Genomic DNA, 19,728 nt, shown 5'->3' with positions numbered 1-19,728 from the left:
CCCTGTGCATTTCCCTGTGTGTACGCGTGTGTGTGTACGCGTGTGTGTGTGTATAGTATGCCCACACGTGTGTCACATCGACTACTCGCTGAAATACCATTTCTGTGTATGAGCGCAGTGATGATGTGTGTGTGGAGGGGTGTGCTTTAAAGATAGTGAGTTTAATTAAAGATGAAAGAGCTGATTATTAATTGATGGAAGGTAGACTGTTCCATAATGCTGAAATACGGGGGTGTGTTGCCTTTTTTTCTGAATAAAGACATTTTAAAAAATTGTATAAACTGTGACAGCATTCTTTAAAAAGAAACGTGAGTAATGAATGTTAAATAATCAATTTAATCCACAATAAAGATATGTTGTCATGTCATAATCACTCCTGTATTGGAGATTTGTTCCGTCAGCTCAGGTGAGGATCCTAACATGAGCATTTTTGGTTGAGAAAGAGACACGTTTGAATTATTTAAAGGTGCAAACTGCCAAATTGTATTTTCTCATGTTGTGTTGTGGCAGATTTTTCTACATGTAAAAAAAGCAAAACAACCCTTTGGCTGCTTTTTTTCTTGTCCCGATCTTTCGGCTCGTCCCGCTCTGCTCACTTCATCTCGAAGTGCCACAGAAGCTCATGAGACTCACCGCTATGAAAAATGGAGCAGCACAAGCTTTTTTGACATCACACTCTCTGTTACCAGGAGATTAGAAAAGCGAAGGTAGAGCACACACTGGAGAAAACACTCTTGCTCTGGGCATCTGTAATCTTCACTGAAACCACACTACTCTAAGAGTGGGGGTAGAATTATTTTCTTCTACGCCGCGTTGAGAGAGAAAACTAAACAAACCTTGCACAGTGGAGGCAGCGACACCGTTGAAATGATCCCCCTGGCAGCAGAGGTGTAACAGAACACTGTATAGATGAAGACATTACTTTTTCATGCAATTGAATAAGTGGGACAAGGGTTGTCTTGGTACATTTATTAATTCTCTCAGTAATATCTTTAATATATCATTAATAGAACAGTTCAAGCCTCATCTAACAAAACAGGATAATATCAAATTAAATAGAAAATGAAATAAACAAATAGCTGTCACAGAAGTGTTAAATCATTGGGAGGAGAACAATAATAGATAAGAGATTAATGTAAAAAATACAAATGCATATTAAAAGTCAAATAAATAAAACCACAATATACTTCTGTAGTCGTTGCTATGGCTATCTCACGATGGACGTAAAGTTCAAAAACAGAAAAAAAGACCTTGGAGGGGTTTCGAAGCTAAAACAGCAAGTTCAGCGGTACGCTTTTTGTCTTCACTCTAAGTGGTGTAGCGAGGTTAAGGGTCACACATGCACCAGGTTACATCAGGAGGTAGGAAGGCGGAGGCAGTGGGGGGGGGGAAGGATTGCAGGATCGCGGGCAGGGAGGTCACAGTTCGGAGTCCCGGCAGAGGACGATCTCCAGTTCAGTGCGGTACAGTTTCCCTCCGTCTGACAAAGCCATGATGCTCTTCTTGTACCCCCCGATACCTGATGAGTCCACGTCCTGCCAGAAACCACACACACGTACAGTCAGCGGGCACAAGGTGGTCCATGGGTGGCGCAAACGTACAGAACATTGCAGAGGTATCTCAGGCCGCTCTAAATTTGGCGAGTAGAAAAGCAACTTGAACTGATCAATCAATAGGCTAACTATTCATTACCATTTTGTTCTTGTCACAGAGGTCCTTCAGCAAAGCATCCAGCTCCTGCTCATCAATATACCCATTACCGTCCTGGTGAAAGACAACATGAGAGCTCTGAATTACATAGAAGATGTTCAAGAATCCAATGTGAAAGTTAAGGAGACCTATTGTGCTTTTCTTCCTCCCCCCCTTTCCTTCAGTGTTTTCTTGTGTTCTTGTGTATGTAAAAGATCTTGAAAATTTAAAAGTTCATAGTCAGCACCAACAGAAGCTCCTCTCTCCCGCGGAAAACACTGCACATGAGACGCCTAGCCAGTAATCCCGCCTTTAATTTCATGACTTTGTTACGTCACACTGCGTCACCATGTCACATATTTGCACAATAATCAGCAGGGATTTTAGTTTATTGTGCTAGCATCAGGGCTTGATGTTTTTTTCTCGAACAATTGATGATTACTGATCAACTTCAATGATGATCAGTGTTTCCCAAAGCCAAAGATAACTCTTTAAATGTCTTGTTTAGCTCACAACTGAAAAGACATTCAGTTCACTGTCACAGAGGAGTAAAGAAACTAGAAAATATTCACATTAAGTTGCTGGAATCAGATACTTCAAAGATATCATTATACTCCAACAAGACAGAATAGATTGGGTCTAATTAAAGATGATCTATGTTTGAAATGTAGATGCATTTTGGAAATGTCCCAGGGTTTCTCCCCTCTGGAGGAATGTTGTAGATTATATGGATAAAAAGTAAAGATTTGTGCCTCCCTGGAGACAAAACTGTAGCATTGCAATTAAGTACATTTGCATTTAGAGTGTTAAAAGCTGGCTCAATAACTTGTGCACAGATTATTCTATGGTTTTGGAAGGAGCCTCAAACCCCTCACACTGTGAATATGTGGAGGGTTGAAATGATGAATTGTGGCTGAGAAGACTGAACTGGAAAAATGATGCGGTTTTTGAAACAGTGGGACGGCTTTAGTGGTTCTATGTCTAAAGTGAACGACCTGATCATATAAAGGAACTAATGGTCTGGTATAGAACATTTGTAGTGTGCTGATGCAATTAATCGCTGCAGCTCCCGTTCGCATGCTAATGTTTGCTAATGAGCACAAATCATAAACCACAGATAAGGCTGATGGGAATTCATCTTTGTTAGATCATAAACAAAAGTACTGGGAAGATGTATTTGTTCAAAAAGACGCTGTAAAAGTACCCTCTAGGCTGCCCTTCTAGTGCCCGGTCTGCATGCTGATGCACCAGTGCCTACAGCTGGTGCCCTTTGCCCTTTTTTATCATTTTCGCCCCTGCCCCTCAAAAACCCTGTGTCGGCCGAAGCCAGAAGATACACCTATCATGTACCAGATTTAATGGAAATCAAACCAGAAATGTAAACCTCATGGCGGTGCTCCAGGAAAGCTAATGGGACTATTTTAATCATAAAGGTGCATCATCTGGACACCAGGAATGTGTGCACAACATTTTAAAGCAATCAATCAAATAGTTGTTTGTAGTTGTGGAAAGTGGAAGGACCCAATGAATCTTAAACCATATGCGCATGAATGAGCAGCAGTGTGTAATCAGTCACACACAGTCTCATAGAAAATATGGAAATAGTACTTAGTATGTGTATCACACAGACGTAGGATTTATGAAGGCAAAAACAAAGACCGAGAAGCTCATTTCACCTGATCATAGTAGGTGAAGAGGGAGTCGAATTCTTTCACTGTGAGTCTGATGCCCTGCGTGTGAGAAAGAAGGGAAGAAAAAAGATGTGAAGATTGCTAGAAACTGCAGGACATTTTCTAGAGAGTGGTAAAAGCCCCGCCAGATCCAGAACTGATATTAATCCATGCAGATTATGATAACTGGGACTAGAGTTGAGTTAATCCCGATCAGACAGACTAATCCGCTGTCAGAAAGGAATTGTTGATCTGCTCTGGCAGGCGAGCGTGTACGTATAGGAACACACATGACAAAATACATGTGGGACATGAATGTAGATTAAAAACTGTCCCTGTGCTACAAATGTTGAACTTGAGGCATCAAAATGCTCTAGTAGTGGCTATGTATTCCCCCGATCATGTCTTTAACTAAGATTATACATGAATCTGTGGGATTAGATAAGATATTTTCATTTAAAGATGCAAATTAAAGTCCTATGATAATATAAACACCCACAGGACTTTAATTCATTTGACTTATCGAATAGATTCAATAAAACTTAGAAGCTGTTCCCAAACACATGAGAGGGGTGTAAGAAGATGTTCTCGAAGAAATGATACAGTAATATTTAAATCCCGAAGGATTTCGCGCGAGTAAACTTGCGTCTTTGTGTCAGGGACCCATTTGTCCATTCAGTGCTTTGATGACAAATAATCCTCTTGTAGTGAATCCAGTAATGTTGAATTGTACTACTCTCACTTCTCCACATCACAGTTTCAGTCTTAAGTTGCCTCGGTCATCATGATTTTATTCCTAAAAATAAACTGTGGCTTTAATTTTACCTCAAACTTCAGCAGGAAATTTTCCTGGACTGGCAGGAGCCTGCAGAAAAAAAACAAAACAACAAAGGACGGTTTAATCTTGTTAGCGTCCTTTCAGAAAGGTTTCAAACTTTACACACCGACAAAAACAACCGGGGACGCACTCACCTCGCCATCTCAGAGAGGCCCAGCTTACCGTCGCCATTCAGGTCAAACATCCTCAACTGCACAGAAAGAAGATCAGCAGAGAATTTACCAGAGAAGCAAAACAGGAGGTCTGAAAATACCATCATGTACAGTCCTACACACAAATCACATGTTAAAACATTCAAGAAAATGTAAATGGCAGCGATTGAGACCATGTGAAAGTGATGCCTCAGCAATACAGGTGAGCTGGAAGGTGAATGTAGACACCGATGTTCACTACATTAAAATTCAAGCCTTTAGGGAAGTGATTTCAGTTACATTATGCAGAAACATTCGAGCATGAAGGCATTGTTGAGGAGTGTAAATGTGATTTAGTCGTGTATGTGTGACGAAATGCCTTCATATAAAATGTTATTGAGAACATCATAAACTGATACAATAGATTTTATCTTAAATCCACTCTCGATCTTAAAGGTAAATGGTTCTTGTCGTCACCACAATGTCATAGAAATATGGACAAATATAAAGAAATGGTGGATTTTTTACAGTGAAGTCTTGTTTCTTGGAGTCACAATTCAAATTTTGTCAAAGCAGAGAGAAGAAAAAGCCCTAATTAATGCTTCTTGATACTCACAATTGTCTGTGTGTACTCTTTGAGCTTCTTGTCATCGTAGTCTCTGTTAGCCTTCTTCAGCAGGTCTGACAGGAAACCCTGGACGACATAATGCGTTTATGATTGGCAGTTAACACTTACGGTGAAAACGAACGGCGTTAACGCACCGAGCTCAGGAGGTAAGTGGAGCGTACGGTGGTTTGTTTTTACACATGTTCAGGTTCAGAGTAGCTCCCTCAGAAGAGACAATTATACTGAAGGCATGAGAGAAAAGCTTTTCATCAACAAGGCCTGGTTTGTTTACAGTAATTACAAAATATGCACATACACATCTATTATACTTCAACCACAAACAACTCTAGAGACTAGAGAGCTGACGTGCATCTGTAACCTCGAGGGAAACCAACCAACCTGAAAAATACAAGGAACACTTCACAGCAAGGTCTTTGTAGTTGTGTTAATAGATAATAATACCCGTGAGAGTCCTCATAAAGTACGTATGAACATTATTCTTATCATTAAGACTATATAAGTGTTAACAATAGGACCACAAACATGTTTATTGTTGGATTATAAGTCATTTATATGCACTTATAAGGAATCTGTCAACAATTTATAGATTAAGAAGAGTTTCTTCTAATTGTTTATAATAACATAACAAACATCTGTTTTATCTATTATGTCATTATTAACCACAAACATTGTCATTGTTGTGTTAAATGATTCAGTGCCCATTTATCACCAGCTACCTATGCCTTTCTACAGCTGCCAGATCTAAAAGTAACAAAAATGCCTTATTACAATATAATAAATCCTTTATTATGCACTTATCAACAGTTTTCTGGTTTTAGTGTTGAAGGGGATTTCTGGTGTTTTTAAACCTGGGTCCCATATTTATATATTTTGGTGTGAAAATGATTTAAGCTTACCAAAAGTTTAGGGATTCAGTCCAGAAAATCGACTTTGCTGGCAGCTGCAACGCATCTACAGTGTAATCCTTTGGGGACAACTCCAACCATCAGCTCGAGCCACTAAAAGTGCTTGTTTTTGCCACTGACAGGCTGAGGTTGTTATTCCAAGAGCTTGGCAACATCATGGAAAAGATTTCTTCGGAGGCAGACATTTCTCATTTGTCCATTTTGTTACCAGAAACACAGGTCACGCTCAGAAATCTGGCGTGGTGAGTTGCTACAGTTGTCTCCTCATCCTGATTGCAAAAATCTGTTAAATAGTCGGACATGACTTTAGACATAAATTCTCATTGCCAGTTCCTCAAAGTAAACTCATCTCTTCGACTCCGAATCAAGTTTCCACTGTCTTCTTCCTGCAACAACTCACCTCTCGTGTGATTTCAGAGTGAGACTTCTCCATGAGCGAGACTTGAGTTTCTGCTCACGAAACAGATCTTATCGTGTAACAAAAAGGTGAATCTCTGGAAGGAAATGGACAAACAAAAATGTCTGCCTCCAAAGGAATCTTTTCCATAATGTAACCAGACACTTTCTGTATCTCTATACATTTGATACTTGTACTTATTGCCTCAGTAGTTGTACTCTGTGCACAGACAGTAAAGTTGAATCGGATCCAATCTTATTTCTGACTATAATTACCATGTGTGAGGGCATTTTTAATACGTCACAGGTCAGATGCAGAACGGAGTGTGTGCATGTTTTTGCAGAGGCTGGGGTCTAAATGACAGAATGACTAAACCTCGGCGATAGTGCCGCGCTGCTGTCAGAGCAGCTGTGCACTTGAAATGATCCCTCATCAATTAGCTTTATTGCAGATTTTTGCCATGTTGTGTTTTACCTTCAGCTCATTCGACTCGATGTACCCACTCCGGTCAGAGTCATACTTCCGCCAGGCCTGCAGGAGAAGAGTGATGCAGTGAGCGAGACACAAACATGACGAGTCAAAACGCACACTTCACTTTGTCGACTTTCAGAACTTCTCTTTACGTTGTCAGTTTTAACAGAAGCTAAAAGACTAGGAGACAGTGGTAGCTGGGTGTCGTCTGACATTGTGTAAATATAGAATTTGTCAAAGCCCTTATCAAAGATGGATACCTAAACCCCTACAGCACTCACTGCCTTTCCCCTGCAGAAAGCTGCGCTCCATCCATAATGTATGGCTGTCTGAGAATAGCCTTAACACACAGAGCAGCCTGAGCATCACACCCCCACTGAAAACCCTCCTCAACTCAACCCAGAGTACACCAAGTGTGTGTACGCACGAGTTGTTTTCAATCACAGAGGACCAGATGTTCGATGCTTCACTGTTTTCTCTCCAATTATTTTAACATATGCAGCTGAAGAGGACGAGAAGATACTGATGTTCCTCTAGACTGATAAAGGCACAATTAGCCACTGAAAATGCAAATGTATGAGTATTAACAACTGTGAATTTAGCTTAAGACAATTTAAGTCACCTTCATGCCGCTCTCTCTCTGACCATAATCTAAAATGTTTTGAAAACAATATTTGACATTTTGCGAGTGTCTGAGTTCCAGATGCAGCATCCAGCTTTTAAATGAACAATTTACAGCCTAACTGGACTGTTTCCACACTTAACAGACGTCCTAGCTTGGCAGATAAACAAAGGGAATCGCATGGCAGATGAATATGAGTCCCACAGGACGAGCTGTGATGGCACTGAGGACTTGAGGCATTCTTAGGGAGATTTCACAGCCCAGTGAAGTTAAAGCAGTTGGTAAGTGAGCAAATTTCTCCAAAAAGGAACAGGGTTGGGTAATAGCGGCGTTTTGAGCTGTAAAATCTATATTACTTGCCGTCATTTAAAAGAATTGGTTTGGATGACTGTAAGGGCTAAAGGTGAAGGACTTGAATATACAATATGAACAAACTTACGGTCATAAACTCAGAGCTGGATCCAACAAACTCTCTGAAGCAGAGCAGGAAGTTCTCCTCTGTTGGCAGCAGCTGAGCCAACTGAAGAGAGGAAGACAAAGGTAAAAAATTTGTTTTATTCCAGAGACGTTTGTTTTATGTTAAAACACAGAGAAACAGTTTCGACAGATTAAACAATGAGGTGAGTTATGACATGCGACCAAAGCTAAAGTCGCCCCAAGCACTGTCGCTCTCACCTCTGCCATCTCAATCTTCCCATCGGCGTTCTTGTCAAAGTTGGCCATGAACTCCTTCATCTTCTCTTTGAAAGCTGTATGGGAAGGATCCTGCAAACACGGTCACGCATCAAAGAGACAAACAATAACACAGTCTTATCTAATTAAACATACATGTGAGAGAAAACCAATTACAACATGCTAACCAAGACAACCCTCCCCCCCCCAGAAATGTATGTTCCTGCTAATCTGTATCAGTAGATCAGTTCAAAATAATGGAAGGCCGCCCAGATAATCTTTACTGTCGAGATAATGAGAAAACGTTCATTAACACATGAGGCAAAATGCTTACAGTCAATCTGTCATGGTCGTAGGTTTTAGTTCAGTTGATTTCCTGTTTTATGTTGAAAGCTTATCCTCAACTTTCATGTCTTACTTTCCACTTCCTGTATCTGTCTGTTGTCCTGGCATCCCTGCGTTTTTTTTGTAGTACTGTTTAGTTTTCTGGATTCTCCTTGGTGCTTTTTGTATGCCTGCCTTTTTGTAACTTGTAAAATGTTGTCTGTGTTCAGATCGTTCCTTGATGAACTTTGACAGAATGCTGAAAACATTCAGTAAAATTATATTTAATGTGTCTCTCCTTTCTTATGTTTAGGCATTTGCAGTGCTCTGTTAACATAAATAAAGATTACTCTTCCACCCCCCTGAGCTATCTTATGGTAGGCAACCAAAGCACTTTCTATATTAAAATACAACATATAATCCAGGCAGCACTTTCATTATATTAACCCCCAATTGGCAAACAGATTAGCAGTTTATAAATGTAATTTCTAGGAGAGAGGCTGCCGAAGCGTTTGTGATGAATATATCTTTATTTTATCTTTTTTCAAATGATGGATTAAAGGTGGACAGAAAAATGCAAACAGCTGCTGCTGTCAGCACTCGCTCACCACGCCTGCTCCCGCTCCTCGTCTCGCAGTCTCCAGCTCTTTGAAGAAATTCTCCAGCTCCTTCCCTTCGATGTAACCGTTTCCTGCGGAGCACCAGAGGAGCTCAATGAGTTTGGCACAAGTGATGTTATGAAGCCTTTAAGACGCCTGAAGCTTTGTGGACTGTTCAAAAAGTCTGATGAAAGACTTAGATGTGGATGAAAGATTAAAGGTCACAGGCGGTCGTTAAATTTTGGAAAACTCGAGCACTAGTCCAGTCTCAAGTCCTCTTGTGATTGGATCCAAGTAAAGCTGTTTACAGAAGTGTATGCTTATATACATGCTTACATCTGCGCTTAAGTTTGAGCATTTCTGAGGGTATTTGGGTGGTTTAGCCCTGAATTCACAAGTCACAATACAATTCTGGGTCGTCACGTCTTCAGTGCAGCCTGAAGCACGATGACAAGGGGAACTAAAGATTCACACATGTTATATCCTCTCTATACAACCCAAAACTTTTAATTGAAAAACTCACTTCACTGATGAACTGGAGTCACCCTACACAAAAACTAGCTCATGTCTCGAGAATATTCCATATTCACATCCATATATCTCGTGCCGAATTGGCATTTAGCAGTGGCAGCAGGAAGGAAAAAAACAAGAGTCGGGGCCGTTTGAGTGTAAGCAGTATAATGAGTGTTTTCTTGCCTAAGAGGGTGAAAGTGGGCAGTCAGATTGATGCTTATTGGGGCATTCTGTCCCTGCTGGATTTGTACTTCTTACAACAGTCACATGACCGGGGATGATTCAAAATAACAACTTACTCCACTGTTTTCTCTCTGCGAGCTACAGTGTAACATATAGGACACTCGACGTTCTCTTTTTAATTATTAGAATGACTCCCATTTGTCTACAGTCTGAGCCCGGATCGCAGGGTTGGTGCTTTTTATAGTACAAAATAGATGTTAATAGAATTGCTATTTTAATTCTGAATAAAACACAGATGTACAGAATAAAATGCAGAGATTCACCCCTCCACCCCCTTTTTTATCTCTTAATCTCCTCTCATCCTCTCTCCTTTCTGATCATTTTCTCCCTCACCTCCCCCTCTTAACCTCACCCTTCCTCATGTCTCCCCACCCAGATTCATTTGCACATGTATTTTATAGGTACTCCATGTCACCATCTGTGCTTCGGTTGAGCTGTTGTTTTTAGATTCAAACAAATCACTGCAGGAAAACAAAGTGAGCTGGCTCAATATGCCCTAACATTCATCTTCAGTTCAGTTTCACTTTCAAACACACCACGTAACCCTTGTAACACCACGCAGCGACACAAACACACAACAATGGAGGGAGGAGAGAGATGCACGTTTTCTAGCTTGAAATACAGTCATTATTTTGAGTTATTAAAAAAACAACAACACACAAATGCTTGATCAAGGACCCAGCCAATTACTATTGTTATTAGCCGGCTCTGTAGGTGCTGAAGAGCTTGAGCACTCCTGTCAGATAATGAACCGCGGCTTTTTCTCGTTTGGTGCGAAATTAGAGCACAAGAATGCGAACATTTCGCACCGGACTCAGTGTGCATGCTTTACATGCGGAACATTGCTGCACGGATATTCCGCAAATCCGTGCCGCATTTTCGTATCGCACCGGTGTGAAACGGCTTTTAGACTGCTAATAGTTTGCGGTGTTTACCGCAAGAGTAATGACAGGACATGACGGGACAGAATTATTATATCTATAACTAAATATAAAAGGACTAGTTTGGTACCTGGAGAACAACTGGATGGAAATTGTTTAAATACCCATGAGATAATTAAAAAAAAAAGTCTCTTGACTGTCAGTTTGCTTCAAATTGGATATTGTTTATTTCTTCTGCTTTAGCAATGAAAATTCAAATTTCATCTTTGTCAGAATCTATATGTGGTCACCTATTGAACTCCCAGTGAATAGGAGCAGAATAACATCAGAGTAGCTAACTTCTGCTAACTTTATCCTGTTTATGACTGTAGCTACTGTTAGTTAGCTTGCTTAGCTGTGCAGCTAGCTGGAGTGTTGATGTTTACAACACCAGCGCAGGACATTTGGACCACCGGCAGAGCTTGTTTAAAGAGCTTTTTAAGCCCAATGATAGCTGGTTAGCTTCAGTAGATAGCTTTGCAACACAATATGTCTTTGACATCTTTGACGTAACATCAAAACCATTATTTCATCACATTGTGATGATAATTCAAGTTAATTTTTGGATGATTTAAACTATATCCTTACATATTGCACCCATTAAGTCCTCTATTATGATCAGCCGCCGATCGTCATCGGCCGATATGGATCCTAAACAGGTTGATCGGTGGGCTCTCAAAATGCAGTTCAGAAAAGCCGATCACATATAAATATATATATATTATTTTTTTTTACCCAAGACTGTTTTTCTGCGCGTGACGTAAATTATATGACACTGTTTTGTTTTCCGCGCGTGACGTAAATTACCTGTGACTGTTTTTCCGCCCACATGAATGAGGCTGGCACTGGCAGCATGAGTTCTCCGGTCTGGAATTTTTTCACGGTTTCCGAAAAAGATGTAAAACTCGCTGTTTGCAAGACATGCAACGCCGAAATTCCAAGAGGTGGTAACCAACAACGACAATTTAATACAACTAACCCCATCCGGCATTTGAGAACGCGCCACACAACAGAATACGGCGAGTATGAGAAACAAGCCCGGGCAGAACAAATCCCAAAGACACCTGTCACTCAGCTCACTGTAAGTGAAACGTTTAGACGTCTGGAGCCTTACAGCAGGGACAGTAAAAGGTGGAGGGATATAACAACAAAGCTTATAGAATTCATTGGACTTTTTTGCCTCACTTGGGGAGTAAGGCAAGTAAATTTTATTTATTTTTATTTTATTTCATCTATTGCTCTTGACAGGGTATGTAATGTTTACACAAATAAAAAGTTGATTGTGGTACATAAAGATCTTGATTGTATTTATTATTTATTTTAGTACAAATGGTTTTACCACTTTAAGTGCTGCAGAAGGCTAGATGGTAAATGCAGGACATTGAGGATTATTATTATTATTATTATTATTATTCTCCCATCCATTCTGTGATCGGTGATCGGTGATCGTTATCGGTACCAGTATCAGTATCGGTAGATTTATGATTCCTGTGATCGGTGATCGGATCGGCCCCCAAAAATGCTGATCGGAGCATCCCTAGTCTACATCCAAGCTAGCTGCTCTCTGAAGCTAACGCCTCATCTCTACTGTGTGGCTCAACTTGACCAACTCCTTCTTCTTTTTTAGTTTTTCCATCAGCAAAAGTTGTAGACAGTACCTTGTACTTTTTTTTGCGAACACCTCAGTGGAGTTTCAAAGCAAACTGAGCAGATACTTAAAGGTAGAGTGAAAGACCACCAAATTGTCAGAGAACCGTCAATAGAACTGTCATGTGTGAGGATTTCAACCTTTTCCCCTTTTGGGAAGGGCCATATTCTTAGATCGAAGCACACCATCCCTTCATATACTCCAGTTTTCCTGTGTTTGAGCTGCATTAAACACAATTAAATGGCAGTTTCAAGCGGGGTTGCTAAAACAATCAGCTAATAATCCAACCTTCATGCTAAGGTACTATCTGAAGTGTCATGTGCCGTGGAAACAAGACTTTACTTGCAGCAGTGCTATAAACTCAGTGCTAACATCAGCTTAGCACTGAGAACCACAAATGTCCACCTGATGCTGATGCTCGAGGAAAAGTCGGGGGATCACTATAATTCGGCAGGAATAAGTAGGCTATCAAATACAGAATCACATTACTCTAAACTGTTTTTTTTTTTTTTTTTAATTTGCCAACAAACTTACACAGAAACGTTTGTGACTAAGTGTCCTTAAGCAGTAATTATTTTCCTGAGTGCTGCTGCATAAGTTTTTGCTTGGCTGGGTCTGCCAGTCGGGTTAAGCCAGATCAAGTGTGACAAAATGTGTGTCACGAAAGAGAAGCGTACACAACTTATTGTGCATAACAGTGTCAGCAGAGTGGTCCACACAGCACATAGTGTGTGTGTTTGTGTATCTGAATGTGTTCTTGTTGTCCTGCAATGACCTGAAAACACTCAAGCGAAAGAAATTCTCGCTATCCGACAAATCTCACTCTGACTGACCATGAAGAACCGTGATGATGTCCTCGATTTCTAATTTGCCAAACACCTTACATTCAAGTCTAGCTAACCTATTCACCTGACAAATGTCATGTCCAGTTTGCTCTTTTGGACTATGCTGTCATATAATCTAATACATGGCTGAAGCAGATGAAGAGTAGAGTCGAATCGAGTAAAATGTGTGCTGAAGTACGAGTGTGTTCAGATCCTGTGACTTGTAATAAAGCAAGTAAAGTAGATGACTGTGTCCAGAGTTCACTGGGGCTCTCTGCCAGAGCTCCGCAGCAACACAAATATCAGCTGCCACATGGAGCACACCACTGCACGCTGCATACTGAGCAGATGCAGCCCACTTCCCCCAAATCATTTACAAACACATCTCAACTGCTGTTTGACCATTGGCACTTAGTAAAACAATCCAGCCACCTAACCCAAGATGACGGAAACTGACAAAAAAATGGATTGTGCCAAATACACAAGTGACTTGCTGAATGTAAGGAAAAGGCCACATGAGTTTGAAAACTTTACGCTGCTGCTGGAAACCCTCCCTTCACATGTTCAATTGCTCTGTTTGTCCCAGTTTTCAGTCACTGCTGCACTGCAGCTGTGGTCGAAAAACAACCTGTTGCTGCTGCGATGCCTTCTCAGCCAACGACGACTGTTTTACGGCGAGTGGATGTATGACTGTGTGACTAAGGCTGTGTCTGAGATGTGGTCCAATTTGCTCCACTCAGACGTGTCTGCTGCACCTTGATGATGATATCGGATGAAGGCAATGCTTTAAAACATTTTGTCAAACTAACAAGGGGGACATTTACAAGGGTCCGGGGCTGAGAAAAGCAAAAACATTTCTGTCGCTTATGCTTATGAGTCCATGATTCTGCCCATTCGGAGCGGAGGTAATTAGCTCTGGCTTCTTCATCCTCATTACCATGAGTCTGGTGTCCTCGAGCTGAACATTTAACCCACTGAACTCCCCCAGTGGAGCCGCTTGAAGACGATGGTTTAGAAAGAAAAAAATAGTCACTGCAGTTGGTTATGTTTCCTTTCGTGGTAAAGTAAGACACTCCTGTAAATGCTTCGATGGTAGGATCTATGGTTGTCGGACATCAAGATGGTAGTTGAATAGTCAAAGTGTCCTCAAATTAAATGACTGAATAGATTAAGTAATTAAATCAATTAAATCATAAGTGTTTTCTGATCGTCATCAAGCCTTTCCTCATCCGAAAAACAACCACAATTAAAAGCAGCCTTTTATAACCCATGTTCACGGCAGCGACCTCTAGTGGCTGCAGTAATTATCACAACTACAAAAGAGGACGTGGGGACAAGTAGTATAAAGAGTCTGTGAAGTGAAGAAGTTGGGGAAAACAAGCAGAGGACTTACATAGAGTGTTCTGGTAATGAGTCAGTTAGCATTTCAGCACGTTCAGTTCCCTCGTCTCAAAGTCATTGAGGTTCTTAACATTAAATTTCAGTTAAATGTTTGAAAAAAGGTCTGTGGATACCACAAACTTAAGTTATTTACACGTTTTGTTCAAACGTTGGTTGCTAACAAGCAGCTGAATGAGACTACAGAAGTTCTCACAGAGATGAAACTTCATCGTGACGAACACGGAGACTCAGCTACTCACTCATCCGTCTTTACAGGTCGACTTAAGTTACAAACTGTTCTAACTTTAACTTTACAACTTCTGCAATAATCAGTTGATAGGAAACGTGTAGTAAGATGCTTAGTGGTGGTGAAATGATTGTTGCGGTCTGTTCATAGCCTAACAGTTGTTGAGGGAACAAGAGCAACGTTTTACATCTCTTTTTTATTTATTTATTTTCTGGGCCTTTTTTAAGGCTTTATTGATAGGTCAGCTGAAGATGTGACAGGAAACAGGGGGAGAGAGAGAGGGGGAGTGACGCGCAGCAAAGGGACCCGGGCCGGGAGTCAAACCCGGGTCCGCTGCAGAGCCTCGGCACATGGGGCGCGCGCTCTACCAACTGAGCTAAACAGCGCCCCAAAGTTTTACATGTTTTCACATCAGACAACTGTTCGTGTCCAGTGTGAAACCAGAAGTTAACGGTAAGTTCTGTTTACTTACCAACATAGTGAAGTTACGTCACTTATATAACAGGTAGGTAGCGTACACTTAGGTACGCCTAAGAGACACATAAGTAACATTTGGACCAAATCCATGATGTTTTCCTAAACCTAAACAAGTAGTTTTACAGCCTAAACCTAACCACACTGAGACACTATACAACAAAGTTTCGATACGTGTGTCACAGTTAAGGCACATTCAAAATGGCAGAACTATTTGAGGAGAGGTTCTGAGACTTGGTGAGAAGATTTAAACATATGTATGATGTAACTTTGGTCAGCACAAATCTACAGAACCGCTGAGCTTGTTTTCTGAATGGCTTCAGAAAAATAATCCTTCAATTTGCAACATGAAACACTGCAGTTTGGCTACCAGGAAAAAATACGACCCACAACTTTCAGACCTGAAAGTGAAACTTCAGTCAGTGTGACAGTTTTAGGTATTTTGGTATATGTTACAGACTTCTAGTTCACTGTATTCAATTCTCTTCACAACACTAATTTAACAGCTGGAGATACTTTGCAGACTAAGAAAACAAGACAGTTTGACATTTTGGACTTTTTTTTTTTTTTTTTACTTAAAACTAGAAAAGCTGCCTCGTGGTTTTCTGTCTCCAACAGCCAGTCAAGTTCCATTTTGCATCCATGTCTGTCCAGTCTCCACAGTATTTACATGTTTAACTCCCCTGATGAATGTCCAGTGAGACACATGCTGTCCTCCCTTAGGGACTATTTTTAACAGTACATGGTGCAACAACAATCCCCTGACGCTCAATATCAGCAAACACAATGAGCTCATGTTTGACTACTTCTGTAGGTCTTCAAGTATTATACCGTGTAAATTCTAAAACATGGATGCTTCACAGACATGTTTGACCCAAAGACTTCTACAATAACCACAGTTACAAGATGGACACCCAAGATTAGATTCTCCTATTCAGTGTCCGACCAACCTCCCCTTCTGTTCCTGAGGTATGTTGATGAATATCGGCCAGAAAAGTGTTTTTGCAGAACATTATGTTGTCACAGTGGAGCTGACCTTTAAACTTTTGCATGTAAAACGCCATCGCTTCATAGTTTTATCCTATTAGACATTTGTGTAAAATGTCGTCATAATTAAATTATGAATTGGTTACGTTACGTCTTGACTTCTGACCAAATTCTGATCAGTCAAAGTGGAAGTTTGTGCCAGATGTAATAAAAATATAAAAATATAAATATAGAGTTTTGTGGCAGATGCTGAGGCATAGAAATGACTTAAACAATGAATGAATTCACGAAACAGTCGATCTTCTCGCTGATAAATCACTCCAGCTCTAATTTTTATTGATTTAACACAGCAGCATGATCACAGTTCAGCTCCATCTCCACCGTCTAACATCAAACGGCTGCTTATTCGTTAATGCATCAGTACTAATGATCCATCACTACAATCGAACAATCACAGGCATCCTCCATTCCTGCTTAATTGATACTTTGATTTTATTTCATATTTACAGTTATATGTGTTACAGTTTTCTTTTGCTTGATTCAAATCTGTTTGGTAAATCGCTGGTTGTAAAGGACCCTACACACACACACACACACACGCACGCACGCACGCACATCCAGTTCAATCCCAGTAAGCTCTCAGATTCAGAAGCTCCTCCCAGTAAAGTCCAGTAGAATAAGCAGACTCCACTCTCATCCCCCCCACACCTCTTTACCTCCCCCCTCTGCATCTCTTTTATCCCTCCCTCCCCCACCTCTCTCTCCTTCATCCCCCTCCTCCTCCTCTCCTCATCCTCCTCCTCATCCTCTCTCTTAGATTTTTTCACTCTCCCTCTTTTCCAGCCTCCTTTCCATAACTTACTCTGACGGAGTCTTATTTAATTTCCTTCATTGTTTTTTAAAACAAACAAACAAAAACCACTGACACATTTACAAATAGCTATATCACAACACCACATTAATGATGTTTCAGGATGCTGAAGTAACACCATCGTACATAAGAGCATTAAACACTCATTAATCAGCGGCTTTTCACCTCAGACGCACGAAAAAACATTTCAATTTTAAAAAATAACACTGAAAACATAATGTTTTACTTCTTGTCGGATTATCTGGAATAATGGTTATGTGTCTTGCAGTAGTTAGTGATAAAACTGTAATATTAAAATGTGTTCACTTGATTATTTTAACAACACATAATTAATTAAACTCTCTTAGCTGTGACACAATCAATAAAAACACGCGTTTCTAGCCACACAATTATATGTCTTCTAGCTTCTAATACTCATTGATCACTCAATTAATCAGAAGCGGTACGGACACTTGCGCTCACTGACCGTCTGCGTCAAAATGTTTCCAGATGTCGATGAACTGCGCCGCGGTGAGCTCAGCCAGGTGCAGGTGGGGCGGCTGCTGTGCTTGAGTTGCCATGTCTGCTGTTTCTCCCTCCTGTGAGTCGAGTGCGATAGTTAGTGGTAAACTTTTCCCGGTGTGGAGCTCCTTGGTTCTGGGCAGCTCCTCCTCAGTTGAGGCTTTTAAACCCCCCGCGGCGTGCTGCGCCTCTCCTGCCCGCCACACGGGGGCGCGTTGAGCTTGAGAGGACCCTGCAGGCAGCTCCAGCAGGAGAGCAATTACAGGAGGAGGAGGAGGAGGAGGAAGAAGGCTCTCCTGGGCTTTCATATGAGTTACCATTAACTGCTGTCCAGGCTGCTGGTTTGATAGCAGGATCATTATAGATCATCCAATCCTGCTTCCCCCAGGAGGAAAGGACCACATCACACAATTTACCCGTCAGCGGGGCGCCCTGTTGGCTCCAGTGGATCTTGTGGGATCTATGTCATCCCTGTCTCTTCTAATACTTTAGCTCTCTGAACTGTGAATTATCAAATAAAGCCTGAATAAATTAAATATCCCATCCCAGGGGCCGCAACACCTGGAGGAGGAAAACAATCAAAAAGTGCAGTAATGTGGAGCTCATGCTCCAGTGAGGGCACGTTTTACTACACATCACCTCCTCTTCTGTCACTCTCTGCTGACTTTTTGATTTTACCCATCAGATCTACCTGCATCCTTTTACTTTCACCTCCTCCCTCCATCATTCTTGCTGGCTTGCGGAGGTTTGGAGGGGCACTCAGTCGCCTCGGCCAATCGAACCTGCATTTGGAGTAGATCCAAGCAGCAGCAACTCCTAAATCACCTGCGAAACCTTTGTTCACTCTGCTCCTCCTATCTTTTTTTCTCATCTTCTCCTCCTCCTACTGTGGTGCATAATCTTCCTCTTCTTCCAGTTTGGTCCCCACAAGCTGGTGTGAGGGATGGGTGCTGTTGTGATGGGGGGAGGGGAGGGGGATCAGATGTAGAGGATGCAGAAGAGGAAGAAGAAGAAGGAGAGGAAGACTCTTTATCGCCTCCCTGCAGAGCTGTGTGCTGCTGATCAGAGGGAAACGGAAGAAAACAAGAACAGAGAGAGTTTGAGAGAGGAGATAATAAGTGTGTGTAGGATAAGTGCATATGTGTGACTACTGTATGTGTGTGTGTGTGTGGAGGAAGGGAGGGAGAGAAAATGATGGGGAGATATTTATAGGAACTCCCGTCATAAAGCCTAAACTGTATGAATAATAATTACCGAATTTGTAGGATTTGTTTGCGGAGCTCTGAGTCGCCTCTGTCGAAAGTGTTGGAGGTGAAGAGATGGGATGAATAATGGAGACTTGTGTGGGATATGAGCACGACAGCGATGATGATGATGATGATGATGATGGACCTCTGAACACCTTGCAAATTGGAAAGTGTCATGTGGATATGAACATGTGGGCTCGCGTACTCACATGTAATTGTCTCAACCTCTCTAATATGTCCAAAGACAGATAGCTGCACATGAACACACAGATATAATATGAATTTAAAACAAGCAAGCCGATAGGAAGGCTGTGGTGTTGGCTTTGCATGCCAGTCATCATACATCTGCAGATTATAGATAACGATGCGATCCAGCATATTGTCTTATGAATTAATACAATGGAATTTAGCTAAAAGTGGCTTAATGTTGATTATTAACGCAGAATCAGAAAGCAGGATGAGGGAATGTCGCAGGCCGCCAGGTGTTTAAGAGGCTTTTCAGTTCAGATTTAATTTAATGAAATCCAGTGACAACGTTGCCTCGCAGAATTAGGATCAAGAGCACAAATCCTCATTGGTCTTACACATGAGAGGAACTGATTATTCAAAAGTAAAATAATAAGCTGCGATCAGAGTGCAGACTCAAACTGAGCAGACGATGACTGGAACGTATTCTAATGCAAATAAAGACAGATTCGTTTGTGAAAGTGTGGATTAATGGTTTTTGTTATGGATGGTAATTATTGTCCGTCTGCTGCTGTTTCACCATATCTGCCTGCCTCAATCAATGAAAGATATAACTCTTCTCTAAAGGTTTCTTTCTAAATCAATACCTTTTCACAATTAACACTTGAAATCAATTAGCCAACTGCAAATGAAAAGGTACTCCAAAATGTACTTTAGTGTTTCATTTTGACCTCTTAAGAT

General features: G+C 41.1%; 1 protein-coding gene across 1 annotated transcript; it reads right to left on the bottom strand.

The window, feature by feature from the left end:
- Window positions 1-954: 954 nt before the first annotated feature.
- Window positions 955-17,928, bottom strand: LOC115579689 (calretinin-like). Its single transcript, XM_030413274.1, has 11 exons — window positions 17,520-17,928; window positions 8,956-9,038; window positions 8,027-8,116; window positions 7,791-7,871; window positions 6,733-6,789; window positions 4,945-5,022; window positions 4,332-4,387; window positions 4,185-4,224; window positions 3,366-3,419; window positions 1,693-1,764; window positions 955-1,535 (listed from the first exon to the last, which is right to left on the bottom strand). Exons 1-11 carry the CDS (start codon window positions 17,911-17,913, stop codon window positions 1,419-1,421), a joined length of 1,122 nt encoding a protein of 373 aa, XP_030269134.1. The 5' UTR covers window positions 17,914-17,928; the 3' UTR covers window positions 955-1,418.
- Between the last annotated feature and the right edge of the window lie 1,800 nt (window positions 17,929-19,728).

Source organism: Sparus aurata, chromosome 4, assembly GCF_900880675.1.
Source record: "Sparus aurata chromosome 4, fSpaAur1.1, whole genome shotgun sequence".
NCBI lineage: Eukaryota > Metazoa > Chordata > Actinopteri > Spariformes > Sparidae > Sparus > Sparus aurata.
The sequence above is the reverse complement of the archived record's forward strand: the minus strand, read 5'-3'. Positions and strand labels throughout refer to the sequence as shown.